The 19,253-nt window shown below is 37.6% G+C and overlaps 1 protein-coding gene across 2 annotated transcripts in view; it reads left to right on the top strand.

The window, feature by feature from the left end:
• Positions 1-19,253, top strand: part of PTPRN2 (protein tyrosine phosphatase, receptor type N2) — a 583,516-nt gene that overhangs the window by 528,730 nt on the left and 35,533 nt on the right. For both annotated transcript variants that reach the window (XM_017728914.1, XM_017728913.1), the window contains one exon: positions 7,949-8,026. In XM_017728914.1, coding sequence (XP_017584403.1) covers positions 7,949-8,026 — 78 coding nt within the window. The remainder of the gene's footprint in view (positions 1-7,948; positions 8,027-19,253) is intronic.

Here is a 19,253-nt window from a genome sequence, read left to right as displayed (position 1 = left end):
TAATACCGTTGAAGTTTATGTACTAAGAAACAGTCACTAGATAACCCTCATTCTACCTTGTAATACTGTCAGTTTTTCTGTACTTGATATTAGATATTAATTTAGAGATCATAAAATTCAATGCTTTACTTTAGTGGAGCTTTTCATTCTCTGAGGGGTAAAAATAGTTTGTTCTTTTTTGCATTGTCCTGCTAGCTACAGTAGGAGGAATGGTATCTGTAGGCATGGAGAGCTGAGCTCCACAGACTTCTGAGCTTCTTCTGCATTAAGAAGTGACATTTCCCATTGCCTTTCTTCCTCTGTTGACCTAGTGATGCACAGTCTGGTGGTGCTGTAGCTCTCCTGGTTCTTTTCTGAGCTTGCTGTTTTGGAAGCAAGAACAGGTTCCCCTAGCCCCTGTGAATTCATTCCAACTGCAAAGTAGGTTAGTCCAATTTTTGTGTCCAGGTACTCCAGCTGCCATTTCCCATGACTATGTGAGCTGAATGTGAATCCTTTCTTCTCCATGAAAGGTGATAGGGAGAAAAGGTCTCTGTAGACACCAAATAGGTATGGTAATGCCTGAAGCATTGCCCTGTCCTAGCATCTCAATGGAAGTGTCAGGATATCCACGTGAAGGGGGGAAAAAAACACTGTGTCCTTGACCTCCGTGGGACTGCTGGTATTGCAGTCACTTTTTCTCATGGTTTTTATTCACATTAATTAGGCACTAAAAAGTTATTATAGGGCAACTGTGAGAAAGAACTTAGGATGGAGAATTAGATCTCACTGCAGTGGGCTGTATAGGCCATTACTGGCTCATTTTTCTGGGGAGTATCACTCCCCCAGTTAAATGACTTTGTGTGGGCAAGGCAGCTGACAATTTGCAACAGCATGAAATTACAGGCTGCTTCCTTCCAATGTTGTTGACAATACTTCTTTTTCTTAAAAAAACCCCACAGCTACATAGAAACTGTTCCCTGATCTTTGTTTCAGCAGAGTTCAAAAGCTTCATTTCCTTCAACACATAAAAGCACTTTATTCAAGGAGTTAAAAAACACACAGAAGCCAAAAAACACCTTTGGGATATTTTTGTCTTTGGCTTAGGGTAGAGGGGAAACCAAAGCACCTGCATGTTAAGGCATTGCCAGTTTCCATTTCAGAGGACAAGGGTAGCTAGGCACAGATTAGAGTTTTTAGACTGCTTTTAGGTATGTCTCTGACTAGACCAAGCTCTATCTGGCACCGGGATCAGGGGATCACAGTAAGTTGGTGTTCCAAGGAATATGTAGCCTGCTTGTAAAATCATACCCAGAGGTCCAGCTCCAGGGCTTCAGTGCTCTGTTTTTGTCTTCAGGACCCATCTGGTGAGTTATGTTTGGTCAAGCCTTCATCTGATAGTAGAAACTGAGAGTTTTTGTGGGAAGGACAGGAGTGGGAGGTGATAACTGGAAGTGAGATATTGTATTCTTGTGAGAGCTTGGTTGTAATTCACATGGCAACGACATGGTATCAAAGTGGAACTACAGCATCTGTAGACAGTGCTAAGCCAGGTTCAGTGTTGCCAGCAGTACAAATGCTGGGTTTTTACTGAAAAACTGGGCTTCTGCAACCTGCCCAAAAGTCTGTGTAGATGCAGCTTAACTAGTTTTAATACACAAATTTGGCTGGAGAAAGCATAAAATCTTGCATGTGTGTATATATCTGTTGCAATTGTAGTTCTGGATTATAGTGTAACTGTTTAATTACACTGAAGAGAAAAGTATTAGATTAAGTAGTGTTGGAAGTGAAGAACCAGGACTAAGCTATCCCATTGACAGAACTGGGAAGAGGTTTGCTTTATCAGGATGCCCACAGCTAATGTAAGCAGAGGGTCTCTGCTTCCTCAGCTTTAACTCTTTTTTTTTACAAAGGGTTGCAATCTTCCCTTTCCATCTAGCTCTTAATAAGGGTCCTTCTGCAGGGTTAGAAGGTATTTATCTTTGTAGTTTTCCCAGATCAAGGGTTTTGTTCAATACAAGTCACACTGATGAAGCAAAAATTCTTATGGTTGTCTTTATATCTCTTACAGAAATACTTCTATGCCCAGAAATAAGTGGGTTCACAAGTGTTGCATTAGATTGGGACAAGTGCCCAGTAAATTTCATAGCCAAGAAAAACTGCCAAGAAAAGTCTTCAAGTTCCTCTTCTTCATGGTAGGAGAGAGACCCTACAGTGAGGAGAGAAGTGCCACAGCTGACATTTGTGTAGACCTGCTATTCCAAGGAAAGAGATGCTCTATTTAGTTACATGAGTTTGTTCCACTAAGCCAGTAATCATTTTGATATTTTGAAAGCAATAGATCAAAGTGTTCCCTGAAGGTGATGCAGTGGGAGGTTGATAGGAGGAAATCCCTGCTTTGCAAGCCCATGGTCTGGACAGATTCCCTGCAAACTGTTGAAATTCAAACCAAATTAAATATCCTCAGATTAGCGTAAACATATTAGTTAATCTGGTGTAGTTTTTGTGTAATGAGGTAGAATATAGGAGTGGCAGAGATATCCAGTCTCTGTTCTCCCCACTTCAAATGCCTACTGCAATATTGTATTGGGCATTTGATTCTGCAATATTTACTGTGGTTATACAGAGTTGGACATATGTGCTATTTCTACTGCTTTTTACCCGAGATCTTTTCGGGTAGCAGGCACACATTTAGTCAGTGTCTTTGTAAGCACACAGTAGATGTGGAATATCAGTACAACTGATATTCACTCACTCTTGCAAAAATCCTACCGTTTCTTTCCTTCAGACTGTTTCAACTTAAATAACCTCAGTAATTATCCTGTCAATACAGTGATGCTCCTGGTGCATTTTCTCCTTGCAGTGCCTGGGTGAGGAGTGAGCACTGTTGTGAGATGAGCATTGATAGCACAGGATCAGTATGGGATGAACTGACTAGAAGAAGCTTTTTCCTCCCTGTGTGTGGGAGCTGTCTGGTGCAGGAAGAGTATAAAATGAAGTAATTATATTTGAGCTTCGGAGAGGGAGGCTGCCAGTCCTGTACATGTCGCTGGGTATCTCCAGCTTCTGGGTCAGTGGTCCAGTCTCCAGCTGGGGCTCACTCAACCTTCACTGAAGCTTAAATGAGTGCAGCAGCACACCATAAAAAAATCCCCGTGCTAGACAATGAGCTGGCCACCTGCCCACATGTTTCTTCCTTTTAAATAATGCTTCTCCCCCTCAACACCTCAATACTTCACAATATGATGTGAAAACTGGGGTTACATTGATGGCTTCACTGCAACTGGGAATGGGTGAAGAGAATCAGGAAAGATTTAGTCCAAGTTCTTCCCTTTTGTCTTTAATTTTGCTGTAGCATGAGGCCAGGCTAAATGAGTCCTTAGGATAAATTTGCACGGTAAAAGTGAGGTAGAAATCTGTTCCCCTCCTCTCTGAAATAACATAAAGTACTATGATAATAACTCTGGTATCGGCAGCTGAATGAAAGGCTTGCAATTACAGCACAAGGAGACTCTGACTGTGCAGAATAAAACTGTGATAATTACTTCTGTCATATTTGTACTTAGTCCTCATTAAATTTCAGGAAAATCATCCAGTAGTAAATAATGTGCAATCTTTGCTTTTAAATCAGAGGTCATGAAAGTAAATGGGAAATTCTGTTTTTCCTCATAGGGTGTCTGAGAGAGAAAAAATCCCATCAACTACATTTTAAAACTCAGTTTGCTTATTATTGAAGACACCAGACTGAGGAATGTCATTAGCATGACAGTTTGTTCAAATACAGCATACAAATTTCATCACCAAGAATAGACTCTGAAATTCATAATGGCATAGGCAACCAGATTTGCTTCTTTCATTCCATTAGGGGCTTGAAAGGAAAGATTTAAAAAATTGTTTTAAATTTTAATTCAAACAGGAAGATGAGTACTAGTCTACCTTTTTAATTTTAATGCTTAGATGAATGTGATTACAAAGTTCATCTGCATTTGCTGGATATGCTTTCTTTTGCAAAAACAAATACACTTTTTCTTCTTTTAGAGACTGTCTATACTTTGTGTAATAAATACATACATGGAAGTAGATTTTGTTGGTGTTGTAGACACATTAAGTCTGGAAACCACACAGAAGCTTGCATCCATACAAATTTTTCAAGGCATTAATCAGATTTCAACTTCCTTTCTGTCACATTTGTTCTACACTGGATTTCATTCTGATCTCATCATTCACGAATATTTCAGATGGACTCAGGATTTAGATGAAGGTAAATATGGTGTGACTGAGACCACATCTCACCCAGCATCTTTGTAAGTGGAAAGTAAAGATCTGACAAGCTGAGAGGGAAGGTAAAAGGAAAGAATGAATCACTGTTATCCTTTACATGATATTTCAAAATGGTCATTGATGCCTATTGACACTTTTACTTCAGTTTGCAGTTTTACAAGACTGCTTAACAAGAATCTACATGTACCACTGTCAAGGATTTGCTCCCACAACGTATTGATTTTTCTGTATTTTGTCAGCATTATCAGTGAAATCGTGCAGCAGCACAATCTCTATCTAAAAACTCAACAAAATTCAGCATTCTTCAGGGAATCCTTGCAAAGTCTTAGAATAAGGCAGCTGGATAATAGAACTCTTGAAGGAAAAACCAACAGTGTAGCTTTTATTCTGTAGTAAAGCAAAGGTGGAATCCTTGTCTGATATTAACAAGATGCAACCAGTTATGATAATGTTCTTCATATATTTTCCTACTCTAAGGTACTGTAAGTCAACATATCCTACAAAGCCCTGTAGGAAAACACAAGTTGTGCCATTAAAGTTTTTTCTACTTTTTCTTTTCCAACAAGAAATCTCAGTGCTCGTCCTTTATCTTTTCATTTGCTTTTGATACTGGTAGTGACAGAAATCAGCACAATCAATTGCAGGGCCAGTTATAGTAATCCTTGATCCCTAATATAAAATCATGGAAAAATAGATTGAAACATTATCACCAGACTTGCCTTTGCTGTCCTGCAGCAGAAAATGAGAATTCTACCACAGTAGAACAGTTATAATAATTGCAGCTTTTTCTTTCCAACAATGGCTATTCGATACCATTCTGATGTAAGCCTTGTGAACTTGGTGCTTTGATGGGGAAATAGAGGGAAAAATCCTGTTCTTTTTGAACAATTACTATTAGGGTGATTTCTGAAGGTTGTTCTGTTGTAAAATGTTAGCAAACAATCAATTTTTGTTTTAATACTTGATTGTATGGGGTCTGGAGTTCTCCATTCTTCTCTGGAGAATACATTTTCTATTTTATTTTCATGAAGTGAGGAATCTGAAATCCTTGAAAGACGATAATGACTACTGACATTAAAAAAAAGGCCTTTTACTTGATCCTTGATTAGTTAGTTTAAAGCCCATTACTGACTTTATTTTTTTATTCAAACTTCTGTTAACTTTGATAGATTAAGATGCCCTTGGTGTTCTTGATGACCTTGAGAGAATAAAAAAGAATATAGCAAAAACATTCAAGAACTGTCCCTTGCCACCACCTACTCACATTAAATTGAATGTGACCAGACTAGGGATTTTTCACACTTTTCTTGAAATACGTGGTCTTTTAAACAGTGCATGTAATACAAAATTGATGAAACCAGGAATTTCATTTAATTAGTTTAAACTTTGCTCTTATTTTTGTTCAGTTAAAGATCATTTAATAGTGTGATAGCATTTTCTGCCATTTTCTATTTGCTCCGAGCAAGAAGAGTTTCTGCTCATAATTGTTTTTTGTTCAACACAATGTGCTTGGAATGTAATAATTGTAATTGTCTTTTGAATTATTGTTAATCTGCTGATATACTTCACTAGTCTGTGCTTATTGTAATGTTTGCCACGTTCCAACAGCACCTTTGTGACAGAGGTTGATTAATGCTGAAATGCCAAGATTGGCCTATTCCTGATTTATCAGCTGAATGTTGAGAAGTATTTCCTCCATGACAGCACTATTTGCATCATCCTTGATTTCTTCTGCCTTTGTTTTCTGGCACGTCTACATTAAAAAAAAAAGTTAATTTTAGAAGATTTTGAAATAAATTACTGTTTTTCTAAAGTTTGATATATTTATTGTTGGTTACATCTCCAAGCCAAGCTCTTGCCTGTTGGAGAAGTGACATCATTTTCAAGTGGATGCAGCCCACAACAATTTCCACTGGGAGTAGCACATCCTCCTTGTTGTAGATCAGTTTTTCTAAGGTTTCACTGCAAGTTTAAATCCTGTAGATCTTTGGGATTCAAAACAAAACAACAACAAATCATTTCAAGTGTAATAGAGAATACAAAGTCCCCCATTTTTAAGCTTGACTTTGCTTGATCACATTTGCTGTTGTTTTCAGCTGTGTTTAGTTCAGTGTCTCAATTCTTACAAAACAAAAACAAACCCAAAAGCAAACAAAAAAAGTTGCCCCTTCTGAAATGTTTCCTAAGGGTTTTTTTGTTCATACTGATTTCTGAATAAAGCTAGTTTTCCCTGATCTCAAAATACCTACAGCAGTAAATGTTCTGCTATCAGAATTGCTTTTGTCAAAAGGCAAAGAAAGCAAGGTTGAAATTCGTTGTGAGCAATTGCTTGTTGGGAAGATTTATTTGCTGATAAGAGAAGCATCCCAATGAAACTTGGAATAAAATGATGGTATTATAGACATCCTGGTCAAGGTTTTTTCTAACAATGGGTGGTGAATCAGAAGCAAGCTTTTAGTCTAAATGGATTCAGTGACTTTTTACCTGTGTTGTTTTGTCATGGAGAATTTTAATATTAAGTCCAGCTTAATTATACATCAGAAAATTAGAAACATAAAAGTGATCTCTTCCTTTTTGCAACATTCATCATATTGTTGTCCTGTTAGAATAACTTACATCTGTTCTTTTATGGTTCTTCCCTCTTTTATGTTGCACATAATTATGAGGTGCCTTCTTTTACGCTGACATGTACCATCACTGAAAATTTTGATAGGCTATGAATAAATTCAGGAGATGCCTGTTAATGCAAATGTGACTCACATTCATTCTTATTCAGATCCTTACTTATAGAACAGAACTGTGTATTGAGACAAATTCTGCCTTCAGCTACATGGGTATAAGTTAACTCTCACCGACTTCAGTGTCACTGAGTCACACCCACACATCTCAGAGCTGAAATGGGTCTCTTTTCTTTATGTTCAAAGTTTTGTCTTGCCCAGTTCAGGGTTAGAATGAGTTTGTTTGTTTTTTAATCCTAACAGCAGATCTTCTTTGTCAGCAGGATGGGTCCTAAGATTTAGAACCAAGAAAACCACCCATCAGTTCGAAAACATTCATTGTAACACACTAATCCTATTTACTCCTGATGGCTTTGTTTCTTAGATTCTTTATTTTTTCTGCTCAGTGAATTTTCTGCTCCTTGAATTAAACGTAATAATTAAGGTCTTTAAGCAGAACTTCCTCCATTGAGGCCAAATCCATGCATTTAGATAAATCAGCTAACCAGAAAAAGCCAGAAACTGAATTTGTTCTCCATTTTTGCCGTTTTTTAGTTATATGTGCCCTTGACTGGCATGGTGGAAATGGAGAACATATTTAGCTGTGTGGAGCATTCTTAACATTCAGTGTAGAAAAATGTTTCAAATGGCTCCTGGGTTGCTATGAAACCATGAGTACTGATCTCAAATAAATACCTTTGTCAGCCACCATAAATGATCTTACTCTGCATGTTGAGGACATGGGACTCTGCTCATCATGTGTGCTGATATTCATCTGATGTCATCAGTCTTTTGGGGGAAGACTTCTCCTCTGAGCATACAAACAGAAATAAAATACTTTGCTTGCCAGTAGAGGATGGAGGGACACGATAGTCTTTTAGGAATCCCTTGTTCTGCCCTCGCATACTTTCTAACATTGCAAGGGATTTCCTTTAAATAAATCCAGTCTCTGTTCTTCCTCCTTATTCCAGATGGACCATGACCCCCGAAACCCTGCATATATTGCCACCCAGGGCCCTCTCCCTGCTACTGTTGCTGACTTCTGGCAGGTAAGTTAAACATCTCTTTGAAAACTGAATTTATGTCACAAGTTTTCCTGTGCTTCTTGGAATGTAATTTGTATAAAAATATGTTGTGCTTGAGTCATTATAGGTGGAATAACCTCAATTCAAACATCTTTTTAAAATCTAGTACATGGATATTCAAGCCATTTATATATAAGACAAGCCCTGCTAAGGAATAGTTGATCTGAAAACTAGACTGAAAACCTCAGGCCAAAGTATTCATATTTTAGTGCCAGGTCTCTGTAATTAAATTACTGCCAAGGATTCAGTGATTTTCAGAGGGCCTGACCTTCTGAAGAGTGTAGCCACAATTCATTGTCACTCTCCAGATCAGAAAGGACCGAACATTGAGTGCCATGAATTTTCCCATTGAAACCTATTCCTCACATGTCGCAGTTCCCCCGTATGCTTAAATCCTTACCTTTTCCCTACCATAGGCAGTCAGGACCCAGCTTCATGAATTTAAGTAGGGGCAGAATTTTTTGCAGTATTGGGGCTAAATGGAGTAGTTATTGATGCACAATTCGGAGTTTACGTGGCATACAGGTGTTTTAGTGCTGGTGCAGCTCTCAGATTTGGACCTACACATTTTGCCAGGGTAGATGTGTCTGATGGTGTGATGGATATATGTGTTAGATACTCCTTTGGAAGTACAGAAGTGTGTCTGAAAGTTTACAGAAGCTGTCTGGGGAGGAGGCCAGCTGGGGCTTATTATCAACATGAACATATGTTTTTATTATTTGTTTTGCATTATGAATTTAGAAGTTTTTGTTCTGAAGATAGAAAACGTCTGTGTGACAATTTCAGAAGTGTCATTGTATTTTAAGAGCTTGCATCAATTGAAATAATCTCTTCATCTGCATCACCTGACCTATCATTAGAAAGTATTAAGTGATCCCTATGTCACGATTTCCTACTTTTTCTGATGAGAAATCAGGACATTTTTGAAAAAATCATTGAATTTTGGGTGTGTGGATATTGAACTGCTCAGTCCAAGATATTTTGGGACTGGTTTCTAGAAGGGCAGAGCAAATGCTTTCTGCTTGAAGTCAAGTGAGCTTTTGGTCTGGATTAAATTTGCAAGTAACTTGTGATTTTTGTCTTCCCTATTTGGTAGTTAGCTAGAATTGAGAAGACTGATCTTTTTTGCTTGGCACGTGGATTCTTTATAAGAGGCATGATACTTGAGGATGTATTTGTTAAGTTACACAAGTTACACATGGAAAGTAAAATAGTTTATTAGCTATTCTTTAACGACATTTTATGATTCCTAGGGCCTAGGTTTTTAATTGTTTATTTTTGCATATTTGTATATCTACATTTTGTGTACTTTGACCTGTAAATGCCCCTTTACATGTTGAAAAATATATGTTCTCATTTTTAAATGAGGAATTTGAAAAGCCCACTTTGTATAAGCATTGCAGAAATCAGAATTAATCATACAAGCATAGTAGGAAGGATATCTTTTGTTCTTCCCCCCCACCAGTTTGAACAGTTAGGCAACCTGCCTGCATGGTCACAAAGACTACAATTGAAATGTTGTTTCTTTGTTCTGTGATCCAATCTTCTCCATTCCAACCTCATACTCAAAAGATCTCTTTCTCTGCTTCCTTTCCTCATGCTATTTTGTGTGCTATTTTGCTATTTTCTGCTCTTTTTGCTGGTTCTCTTCCCAGTAATCCATCAGTGAAAGTTCACTCCAGCTCCCCACCAGATTTGCCATAAACATCTCCTCAGAAACCATTTGGTAGCTATGGTTCAGCTTCAGTTCGGGTGTGGCTGTGTCCATTTTTGATGTGATGCTCTTTTACTATTTCTTCTGTTAGGTTCCATAGAAAAGGTGTTTCCTGACATTTATTTTGATGATGTCTGTCACTTCAACATAACAATCTGCCTATGCCAGATTGGTCCAATACCCACTTATCTTAAACTTCCTACAGATCACATTTCAATGTGCCAGTTCCTGTCCCAAGCCTTTTACACAGCCCAGGGTATCAACCAGATGTAATAAACAGGCCCAGAGAGATGAGCTCCTCACCGAACACTGCATCCACAACCACTGACATGAAGGAGATCCAGTGTACAAGTCAAAAGCCATGGCTTGAAGATATTGCAGTTATGTCCAGTTGCAGGAGAAAAGTTCAGTTCTATTTTTCAACTAATAGTGCCTATTTTAATGTAAAGAATAGGAAACCTGAATTTGCTATGGAAAAGAGTCTTCACTCCTGTCAGGGCACAATCCATTGATATTTACTTGGATACAGTTTTCTGTAGTTTATGGTGCTTCCATGATGCTGCCACCAGGGATTGTTTAAAGATTCAGTTATTCATTCCTGATACATCTTCTCAGTGGTTCTCCTCCCTCTCCCTCCTCCACTTAATGCCAGCTGTTGCAGAGTTGTGTTGCTGTTTTCCCCTTTTCGTGCTCAGTGAAGCAGTTTTCTAGCTGATAGTGAGAAGAGTGACTTGACTCCAGAAAGATCTGGGACTATTCTGCTGTTCCTTGTCTAAATGCACAATGTCATGCTTTAGCAAGTCCAACAGAAACCCTTGGAGCTTGGCATCACATTCCATGGCAATATTTACTGGATGTATTTCTTCTTATTTTTGCAGAGATTTAGCTGCTAAAATTCCCGAGAGCCAAGGTACACAGTGGACATCAGCCACTTCGTCGTGTCTTGGCTGAAAGGCTGCCCCAGAAAGAACCTGTTGTTATTGCTTCCCCTCCTGTAGGCATTTCAAGCTGACTTTTAGAAAATTCTTGCCTACAGAGCATTTGTTTTACTTGAAAGTGTAAGGCAACTTTCTTGGCATTTACAACACAGCTGATACGCACAATGAAATCCAAACTGCTTCTGATCTGTCCTGACTGTCTACACTTCATGCTCACATTCCAGATATAGTTTCTAAACCTGCTTTCTCTTAACTTTCATTATATTCTCCCACCAATCAGTGACTACATCTAGAGTAGCAAGCAGTCTGGCCCACTATGAATGGATTTGTGGAATGTCACAATACTTTGTAGGTTTTACCAAACAGATAATTTAGTTTTAGGTAATCTTTTTTTTTCTAGTTTTACTGGCAGGCCCCTCTAAAACCTGTTATGTTGATCCCGTGCCCAGTATTTTAGTGCAAGTACTGTCAGACACTCAGCGATCAAATTCCCATTTACTGTATTCGAGTTGCCCACATCCAAACCAAGATCATAGTTAGCTCAGTGCCTTTGCTTTCTAGGCAGAGCTTTTTCATACAACATTGATGATGCTTGGTCCAGGCACACATAGTTTAGCATTCTTAGTTCAGGTGAGCAGGTCCAAGCATAGTACCACTATGGAACTGAAGAGGCACCAGTTCCATTGATCTCACTAGAGACCACTTCTTGGAAGATTAGGTCTTTTGGGTAGGATGGAGAGGAGCAGGTATCATTCTTCAGTACCACCTAACTTGAGCCACTAGAGTTGGCCATTAGTCTCAGAATTTTCTGTACAACTTCCTGTTCATTTGGTTTCCATGTTGACCTGACAGACCAGCTTGATGGAAGTTTGTCTTTTGTCTTTCGAAGGCACAATGTTTGGGTTGGAGATGGTCCAAATGCCTGGATATTGGTCATTTGCAAATGGTGTTGAAATTTGTATATGTGGTAAGAAAAATAATAATAAAAAAGGCAATAGTCTCACACTGGCTTTTCAAATGGCAAAAGATCTCCATGGTTATCTGTGTCCCTCCAGTTTACTTCTCCAGCTCCTTAGATTCTTGGCATAGCTTCTCTAAGCCAGCAAGTGTCAAGTTAGTTCCAACTTTCCTGGCTTACCTATTTCTTTGAAAACTTTCTAGCCTGCAGGAGTTGTGATGTCAGTCATCTCATTGATCTGTTTTTCCACAGGGCTTCCTAATCTATCTGGATGCTCTGTGTTGGCGGCTCAAGCAGAGATTTCATCTCTGCCTGCTTGTCATCTCTTGGACCACTCTGGAAATTTTCCAGCCACTACTTTAATTAATTTTGAAAAGCCTCCAGCTGATTTAAGTCTTCTTTTAATTTTGTCTTGTCTTGTTTTCATCTCTTTTTACCAATTACTATTTCTGAGAAATACATCCTTCATTGATTCTATTTTTGTTTCCCCAGCCACTACTTTAATTAATTTTGAAAAGCCTCCAGCTGATTTAAGTCTTCTTTTAATTTTGTCTTGTCTTGTTTTCATCTCTTTTTACCAATTACTATTTCTGAGAAATACATCCTTCATTGATTCTATTTTTGATCAGTGGGAATTCCACCTCAAGATTCCCTTTCTCAAAAACTGGATGACTGTCCTCACATGGTATTAATCCCTTTTTACCTGAGTGCTTAAACAGTTTGTCAGGTCTCTGTGTTGTTTTCTTCTCAGCTGGAAAGAAAATTCATCCTTGGGACAGGGTTTTGCTTTGATAGAGTTCCATTTTATTTACAAAGAAAGAACAGAGTTTTATTTCCTTGAACAAAGACAGAATCAAATAACAGTCAATAACTTCTTTTTTCCAGACCTCATTCACCCAGTGTTTTACCCCCAACCTCTCTTTCAGCTTTTCTTCTACCAGGATCACAATGCTAGTTTGTTGAGCTGTGCTCGTGGTTTTTTTATTCCTTTTACACATTTATGCTGCTTATCGGAATTAATCATCTTGCCTTGATTAATGCTCTCTCTCTGCATTAAGCATATCAGTTTCTAGAGAAACTCATGGGTCCATATGCTTCATGTTTCTCTTGTTTTTGATGATAACTTCTGTAATTTCGGTTATCAGGCTTCATAAAAGAGTTTGCTTGTTTCTTACATTTATCTTGAATGAAAGGTGATGATTTTGTCCAGCAGCTTCAGTGAGATTTCACTCAGCTCTTTCACATAGCGCTATTAAAATTCAACATCTCTTTGAACATAATTCAAAAGAAAGAGGATGTAGAACATTTCTGATCTCTAACAAGTTTTCACAGCAGGAGTTCCATGTTGTGAATAATTCTGGAGGCATAAAATTTTATTATTTTCAGTATGCACTGGGTTATAATTCCATGAAATATTTGACATGAAGTACATGTCTTAACTTGCAAAGTATTCTAAGAAGCAAGGGATGATAATATGCAAGAAGCTGTTTCTAAGAGTTAGGATACTTAGAACCAACTGTCCTTGCACTGAAAAATTGTTCTTAATTATGCTGGTTTTATAAATTGCATGTCTGCTAAGGTTCGTCATCTCCAAATGGAGATTTCTGTAGGAAGCCTTAATTTCTCCCTCTGGAAAATACCCCATATCATGTCTTTCTTTCATAGATCTACCCACGTTTGTCCTTCTTTTCCCTCCTTCTTTTTGGAGGGAAGTGCATTTTCGCATTTTTTTATTTTACCACATTAAGTGAAATAGGGGGAGGGAACAAGCACTTCCTGCCATGCTTTAGTTGCCTTAGAAAATGAACTCATATGTGGTATATATATTTTTATAAGCATTTGTTGTGTTCCTGTGACGTCCTCCCTCCATGACAAACATAATTAATCATTATCTGAACATTACAGAAGTTCTACAGAAGGAGTAGAGAAATATGATTTTCCTCATTTTGCAAATGCTGAGTAAAGTACAGAGCACCTATAACAGTAAGTCATGAGAGTAAATTAAATGTAGTCTATACTTGTAGTTTAGACCAGAAAATTCCATGGGTTTTGACTAGATAGATCTGTATCTCAGGCTAAATAGATCCCCCAATGCCTGAGTCCCTGAAGGGCTCCAGTTTGGCAAGGATGACTGAGCAGACACCACTCATGAACAGCACCGAGTCAGACACAGGAGCAGGAAGGCAGACTTCAAGTGCTGCCCCTTTGTGGTTAGGATGCTCCTCTAGGAATCAAGGAAAACCTTCATCATCCTACGTGTTCTGAATCAAACCCATGCTTTTCCTTACCCCATCTTTCCGCCATTATTTGTCAGTACATGAAATAATCTTGAAACTGGAAATGCTCTTCACCCTCCTTGTTAGAGCTGCACATCTCTTGCTGACAAACAAAAGGAGACCACACTGGAGTGGAGGTTTGCATTGTTGTCGCTATAGTGACTGGGGAAACCTCATCTCTGTTCCCTTGATTATTTTTGTATTTTATTGCAAGACTGTTAAATGTAAAGTGCAGAAGGTGTCCCAAGAGTAAAGTCCATTGCCCTAATATGAGCCAGGGAGTTCAACTGCCATTTCCTTTTCGCTGCCTCAGCCCTGCCTTTCTTAATCTAAAACTATTTTTACTTTTCTCCCTGTTCAGGAGTAAATTATCAGCATCAGTCCAAAAAACTGACTATTGGTTTTCTCCCAGATCACAACAGCATATTAAAAACTGATTCCTGAGTCGCAGTCTTGAGGACGTGATAAATCTTTGCATGTCTAATCAGCAACACTTGCTTCTCTCTTCCCGTTTTGGAATTCAACAAAAGAAATACAAAATACTGTCAGTTGATTGTTTCCTCTGTAAAAAGGATTAGTCATCAGTAGTCTCCAAGGGCAAATCACATAGCAGGAGACCATGTCCCCATAGCTGAATGAGTCTTCCAGCAAAATCAGTGTTCCAAGCCCATGGGCTGAGTAGGAACAACTGTACCAAACCCTCCTCAGTTCTAATTGCTGGTTTCTGTACTCCCAGTTCAGCACGTTTTGTGAGTGCTGAAATTAATTTACAGACTAAATTATTCTTCTGCATTTTGTTCTGTGCAGACACGGTGCTTTCAAGCAGTTTTGATTCCCAAGTTTTATTTTCTTTGCCTGGAATGGGACTTCCTGCATGTCTAATCAGTTCTCACCTTCAGAAAGAAGAGCAGATGAAAACCAACAGAAAGCAATTCAATGTGTAAAATATGCATATTTTAATTTAATAAAGGAAAAACAGCAAGGGAGACATAGGCACAGAACAGTAGCCCCTAGAGTTCTAGTAACTTGTCAAGCCATGAGAAATAAATATAGCATTAGTAATTCCATAAGCGTTCAGTGAAGGAGTCTGCTTTTACCACGCTCGCTTCTAATTATGGTTCTGGTTGGAGAAGGTAGTTAGAAATGGTCCGTTAAAATTTGTATCCCTTTATTGTTTAGTTTCCACATTTTCAATACTAAAGGAAAAGCTAATTTCTGATGATTTTGGTGGACTTTTGCTCCTTAATGTGGCTTTGTCAGCAGTGCAACTCTAAACAGAGCTCATATTTAAATTATTTAATAATAAGGCTTGAGTTAGGAGTCTACTGAGAAGAATAAGAGCAGTTTATGTCTTTCTGAGAAAGCAGAAATTATTGCAACACATACTGTCATCTTGAGTTTGCCTTTCCCGCTGACTTCCAAACAAGTGTTGCTGCAACAGCAGGGGACATAATATCATATATAAATACAATGTATTTATACATGTATACAGTGTATTTATATATGGTCCTCTCTGAAAACATTTTTCCATCTGCAGTCAGATACTTTTTAAATTAGGTACAGATTGTTGACCATTCATCTTCCAACCTACAGATTTCCTTAACTGTCAGGCACAGTTATGATCTTGCTAATGACAATTCTGACCTTGCCAGATTTGACTCATTTCATATTAAAATTATATCATTTACAAACAAATATTTCACAAAAACAGTTTGTATGACTTTTTGACTGGCATACGTTGTGAAGTTCTAGTTGATAACAAAAATCTAAATTTAACCCAATTTTTTTTCTTCAGTTAAAAGATCCCCATTTTTTTTAAAGCTTGTGATGTCGCAGCTGAGTTAATTATTTTCACAATATGTAATGGGATTAATGTTATCTGATGCAACAAGGGTTATTGCCTTGCTTTGTTGTTTCTTTAGGACTTGTGTTTATTCATGTTGAGTTTTGATCATTAGAAATTATTTGGGTTCTGTTTGGTGGTTCATCTGCTTTTCCAAGTCCTTGCATTTACCAATTATACCAATTGTATGGCAAGCCTAAAAGACTGAAAAGGTAAATTCTGTAGTTTGCTGGAGGTCTCTCCCAGAAAGCAGGTGGTGTGATTAGCATGTTATATTTAGTGAACTGGCTGGATTTAAATTATTATCCCATCTATTTTCTACTTTTAAGTCATTGCATTTTAGAAACTTCTCCACTAGTCTCCATTAAATGAAGAGTGTCTGGGCAAAGCTCATATCTTATCATTTCCCCATCACTAAAATGACAAAAATGACTGAAAAAAGAAGTTTGGGGAGAATCATTTATTATAAAAAGAAGCTTCAAATTGATGAAGTATCTGGAAAAAAAAGGGGGTTCATATTAACCATTTTATTTACAAGCTAGTAAACAAGGACATTTTAAAGTATAAGCTATCAAAAAGTGATGTTTTATCAGATTTATGGCAGTGTTGTAACACTGATTCTGCTATTTGTGACTTTGTTTTTCTCATTACATGAAAAACCAATTCCATGCTCCTTTTCAAGTAATTCTTACTAAATATAATTCATCCCAATGTGGAAGCCCTTTGTATGGGGCTGGCAGTGCTGGATAACCACAGCATGAGGTCTCTACACTTGGTGGATTTCATCAACAGGAAATTCTGAGGATCTTGAATGCTCTGCTTATCTTTGGGTTGTGGGATTCAGCCTTTAATTTGCAGAAAATGGAATAGGATGGTGTTTTTCTTGTCCAAGGAGTGTTCTTAGAATGATACATATAGCAGAACCTCATTAAAGATCATTACTATGTTACTCTCTAGGCCTACCGGCTGAAGGTGGACATGTCACATAAAACTGTGCAGTGTCCTCCCTTTTCAGCAAAGAATACACTGCAGGCTCTGCAGTGAGCTCCTGTACAGAACTCGGGCTTTATCGTTCCCATTCACAGCACTCCATTCAACATTTCTTCTTCTACTGACAGTATTACCATAAATTACAAACAGGAACCTGCCTGTGCTAAGTGATTTAAATAAGTTTAGTTTTATATATTGCAAATATATACATGTGTATATTATATAATGTATATATAGAAATATATTTAGTTTTTGTAGGCACTTAGAGTCTAAGGCTTAATTTTGCTGGGCTCTACGTAAAAAGAAAAGCTTCTGTTCTCTTTATTCTTCTATCACATTGTGCAAGCATACAAAGTTCAGAAATATGTGAATTACTTCATATTTGGAACTGCACTTTTTCCTCCAAGTCCAGCTGAAAAGTCTCTTTGGTAACCACAGGCGCTTCTCCAGAGGCTGTGCTGCAATTGTGCAGACCAGATCTGGGCTACCTGTTCTTTTTTTACCAAGACACATTCTTGGGGCCACTTTCTAGTTTGTGGACATGTCTGGACACTGAACACAGCCAAGTGTGAAGTGCTGGGAGATGCAGATTCTGAAAGTCCCATCAACTGCTTAAAGATGGGGAGGTGAACAGATGACAGCGTAAAACTCTGTGAACTGCCTTTGACTCATCCTGCTTCTGCGTTATTTAGAATGAAATACAGATACCAGCCTGATGTTCCAATATTTAAGTTAGCAAGGAAACAAAGAAAATGCTGTAGTCCTCCAGTCACAGGCTGTGAGCCTTAGTGAAAATCCCATCTCAATGGTACACACAGGAGATTCAGGGACATTTGCTTGTAACAGGAATGAAGGCACTAGATTGTATTGCCTTCTTGATTTAGTAGATTTGACTTCTACTTTTCACACAATGACCTAAAAGAAATATTATACCCCAGAGTAACTTTGAAATTGTTTGTTTAAATTAACTTTCATTTGGATTTATGCTTAATGAAATCTTCAGAGATGCAGACAGCCCCTCTCTAATGAAATGCTCTGTCTTTGAACCAATGAACATGGTTGCCAAACTGTAAGGATTCCTCTCTAAATGAGTGGGCTTTTATAATGTTACACTTGGGTGGCACAAGCAGAGTGCTCGATGATTAGTTTATGGTCTAGATCATTGTATTTTTATTACACTCATAAAAACTGTGTTTCTCCTCATTTTCGTAATGGCTTCAATGAGCTTCTATACCTTCTAGAGGCACATTAAATCGTTATGTGATGAAAGTACTGATTTAGTGGGGCTAGTTTTAAAGTAAGATGCATGTTTTGAATTCTTATCTTAGTCTGATTGCTGGCTGAAAAAGGTGAAACTACATTAGAATGAATGAAATCTGTATCATCTTCCTTACATATAAAGAAGGTTTCCAGCTGTGGCCTGAAACAAATGCAGTACAAAAAAGATAAAAACAATAAATATACATCTGTCTGTAAAGTGTCTATAATTTTAAAGGATGTTTAAATGGTTTTGTGGCATTGTGAGGTTTTAACATGAGGACGAGGAAATTACAGACATTTTTATTTTAAAAACCTTTTTAAGGGGTTAAAAGAAAAAAAAAGATTCTTTTTAAATTCCACTGTATTTTTTTTACCCCCCTTCTTTTCAAAATGATAAATAACTCTATTCTGTGTAAACCCTAGATTCATTTCTCTAAATAATTCTAAGCCAGTTTTAAAAGTTGTTTTAATTATGTCACAAAATGAAAAAAGGGAAGAAAAATGTTATTTGTTTCTCTATATGCAAGCTATTCTTAAAAGAGAAGACAACATCATTATCCATGAATGGGAAACCTTTTTATTTGATATGTAATTAAAAAAAATAATCCTTGAATTGAATGTATCATCTCATCTTTGCACAGTTTAGACAAAGGCCTTTTTTGTTGACAAAATTTACATGTCAATACAGTTGCTTATAAATATTTCTGTGAAATAAACATAACCCTTCACAAAAAGAGCAGTTTACTCTTCATTTAGTAATTTTATATGCTAGCAAAAAGACAATGAATGTTGTATGCAAATATAACATCAATGTACAGCATAATAATAACAGTTTTTAGTGATTATGCTGCTTGGTATTAATTCATAGGAGCCTTTTTGTTCAGCCATGGGCTGTGTTTGGAACAGAGATATGCCAGACCAGAGCAACTCTGCTTGTTTGCTGTTTCTGAGAGACATCCACAAATCCTTTAGTTGAGGATGTGCTTGATTCTTGTATCCTATTCTGTGGCTGGTCTAAATTATTAAGTGATCATGCTGGCAGTGAAGATACTCTCTTTTCCTCTGTTCTGCTGTACCTGTGCTCTGTGAGTGCACTGTCTGCAGCACAAGCTGGATTTTCCTTCTACCTCCAGAAAAAAAAAAAGGAAAGTAAAAGAGGAAAACAGAACTAGAAAAAATAATGAAAGAAAAATAAAGTAGAAAAGAGGGAAA

Source organism: Corvus brachyrhynchos, unplaced genomic scaffold (genome assembly GCF_000691975.1).
Source record: "Corvus brachyrhynchos isolate BGI_N302 unplaced genomic scaffold, ASM69197v1 scaffold52, whole genome shotgun sequence".
In the NCBI taxonomy this organism is placed as follows: Eukaryota; Metazoa; Chordata; class Aves; order Passeriformes; family Corvidae; genus Corvus; species Corvus brachyrhynchos.
This window is presented reverse-complemented; position numbering and strand designations above follow the sequence as displayed.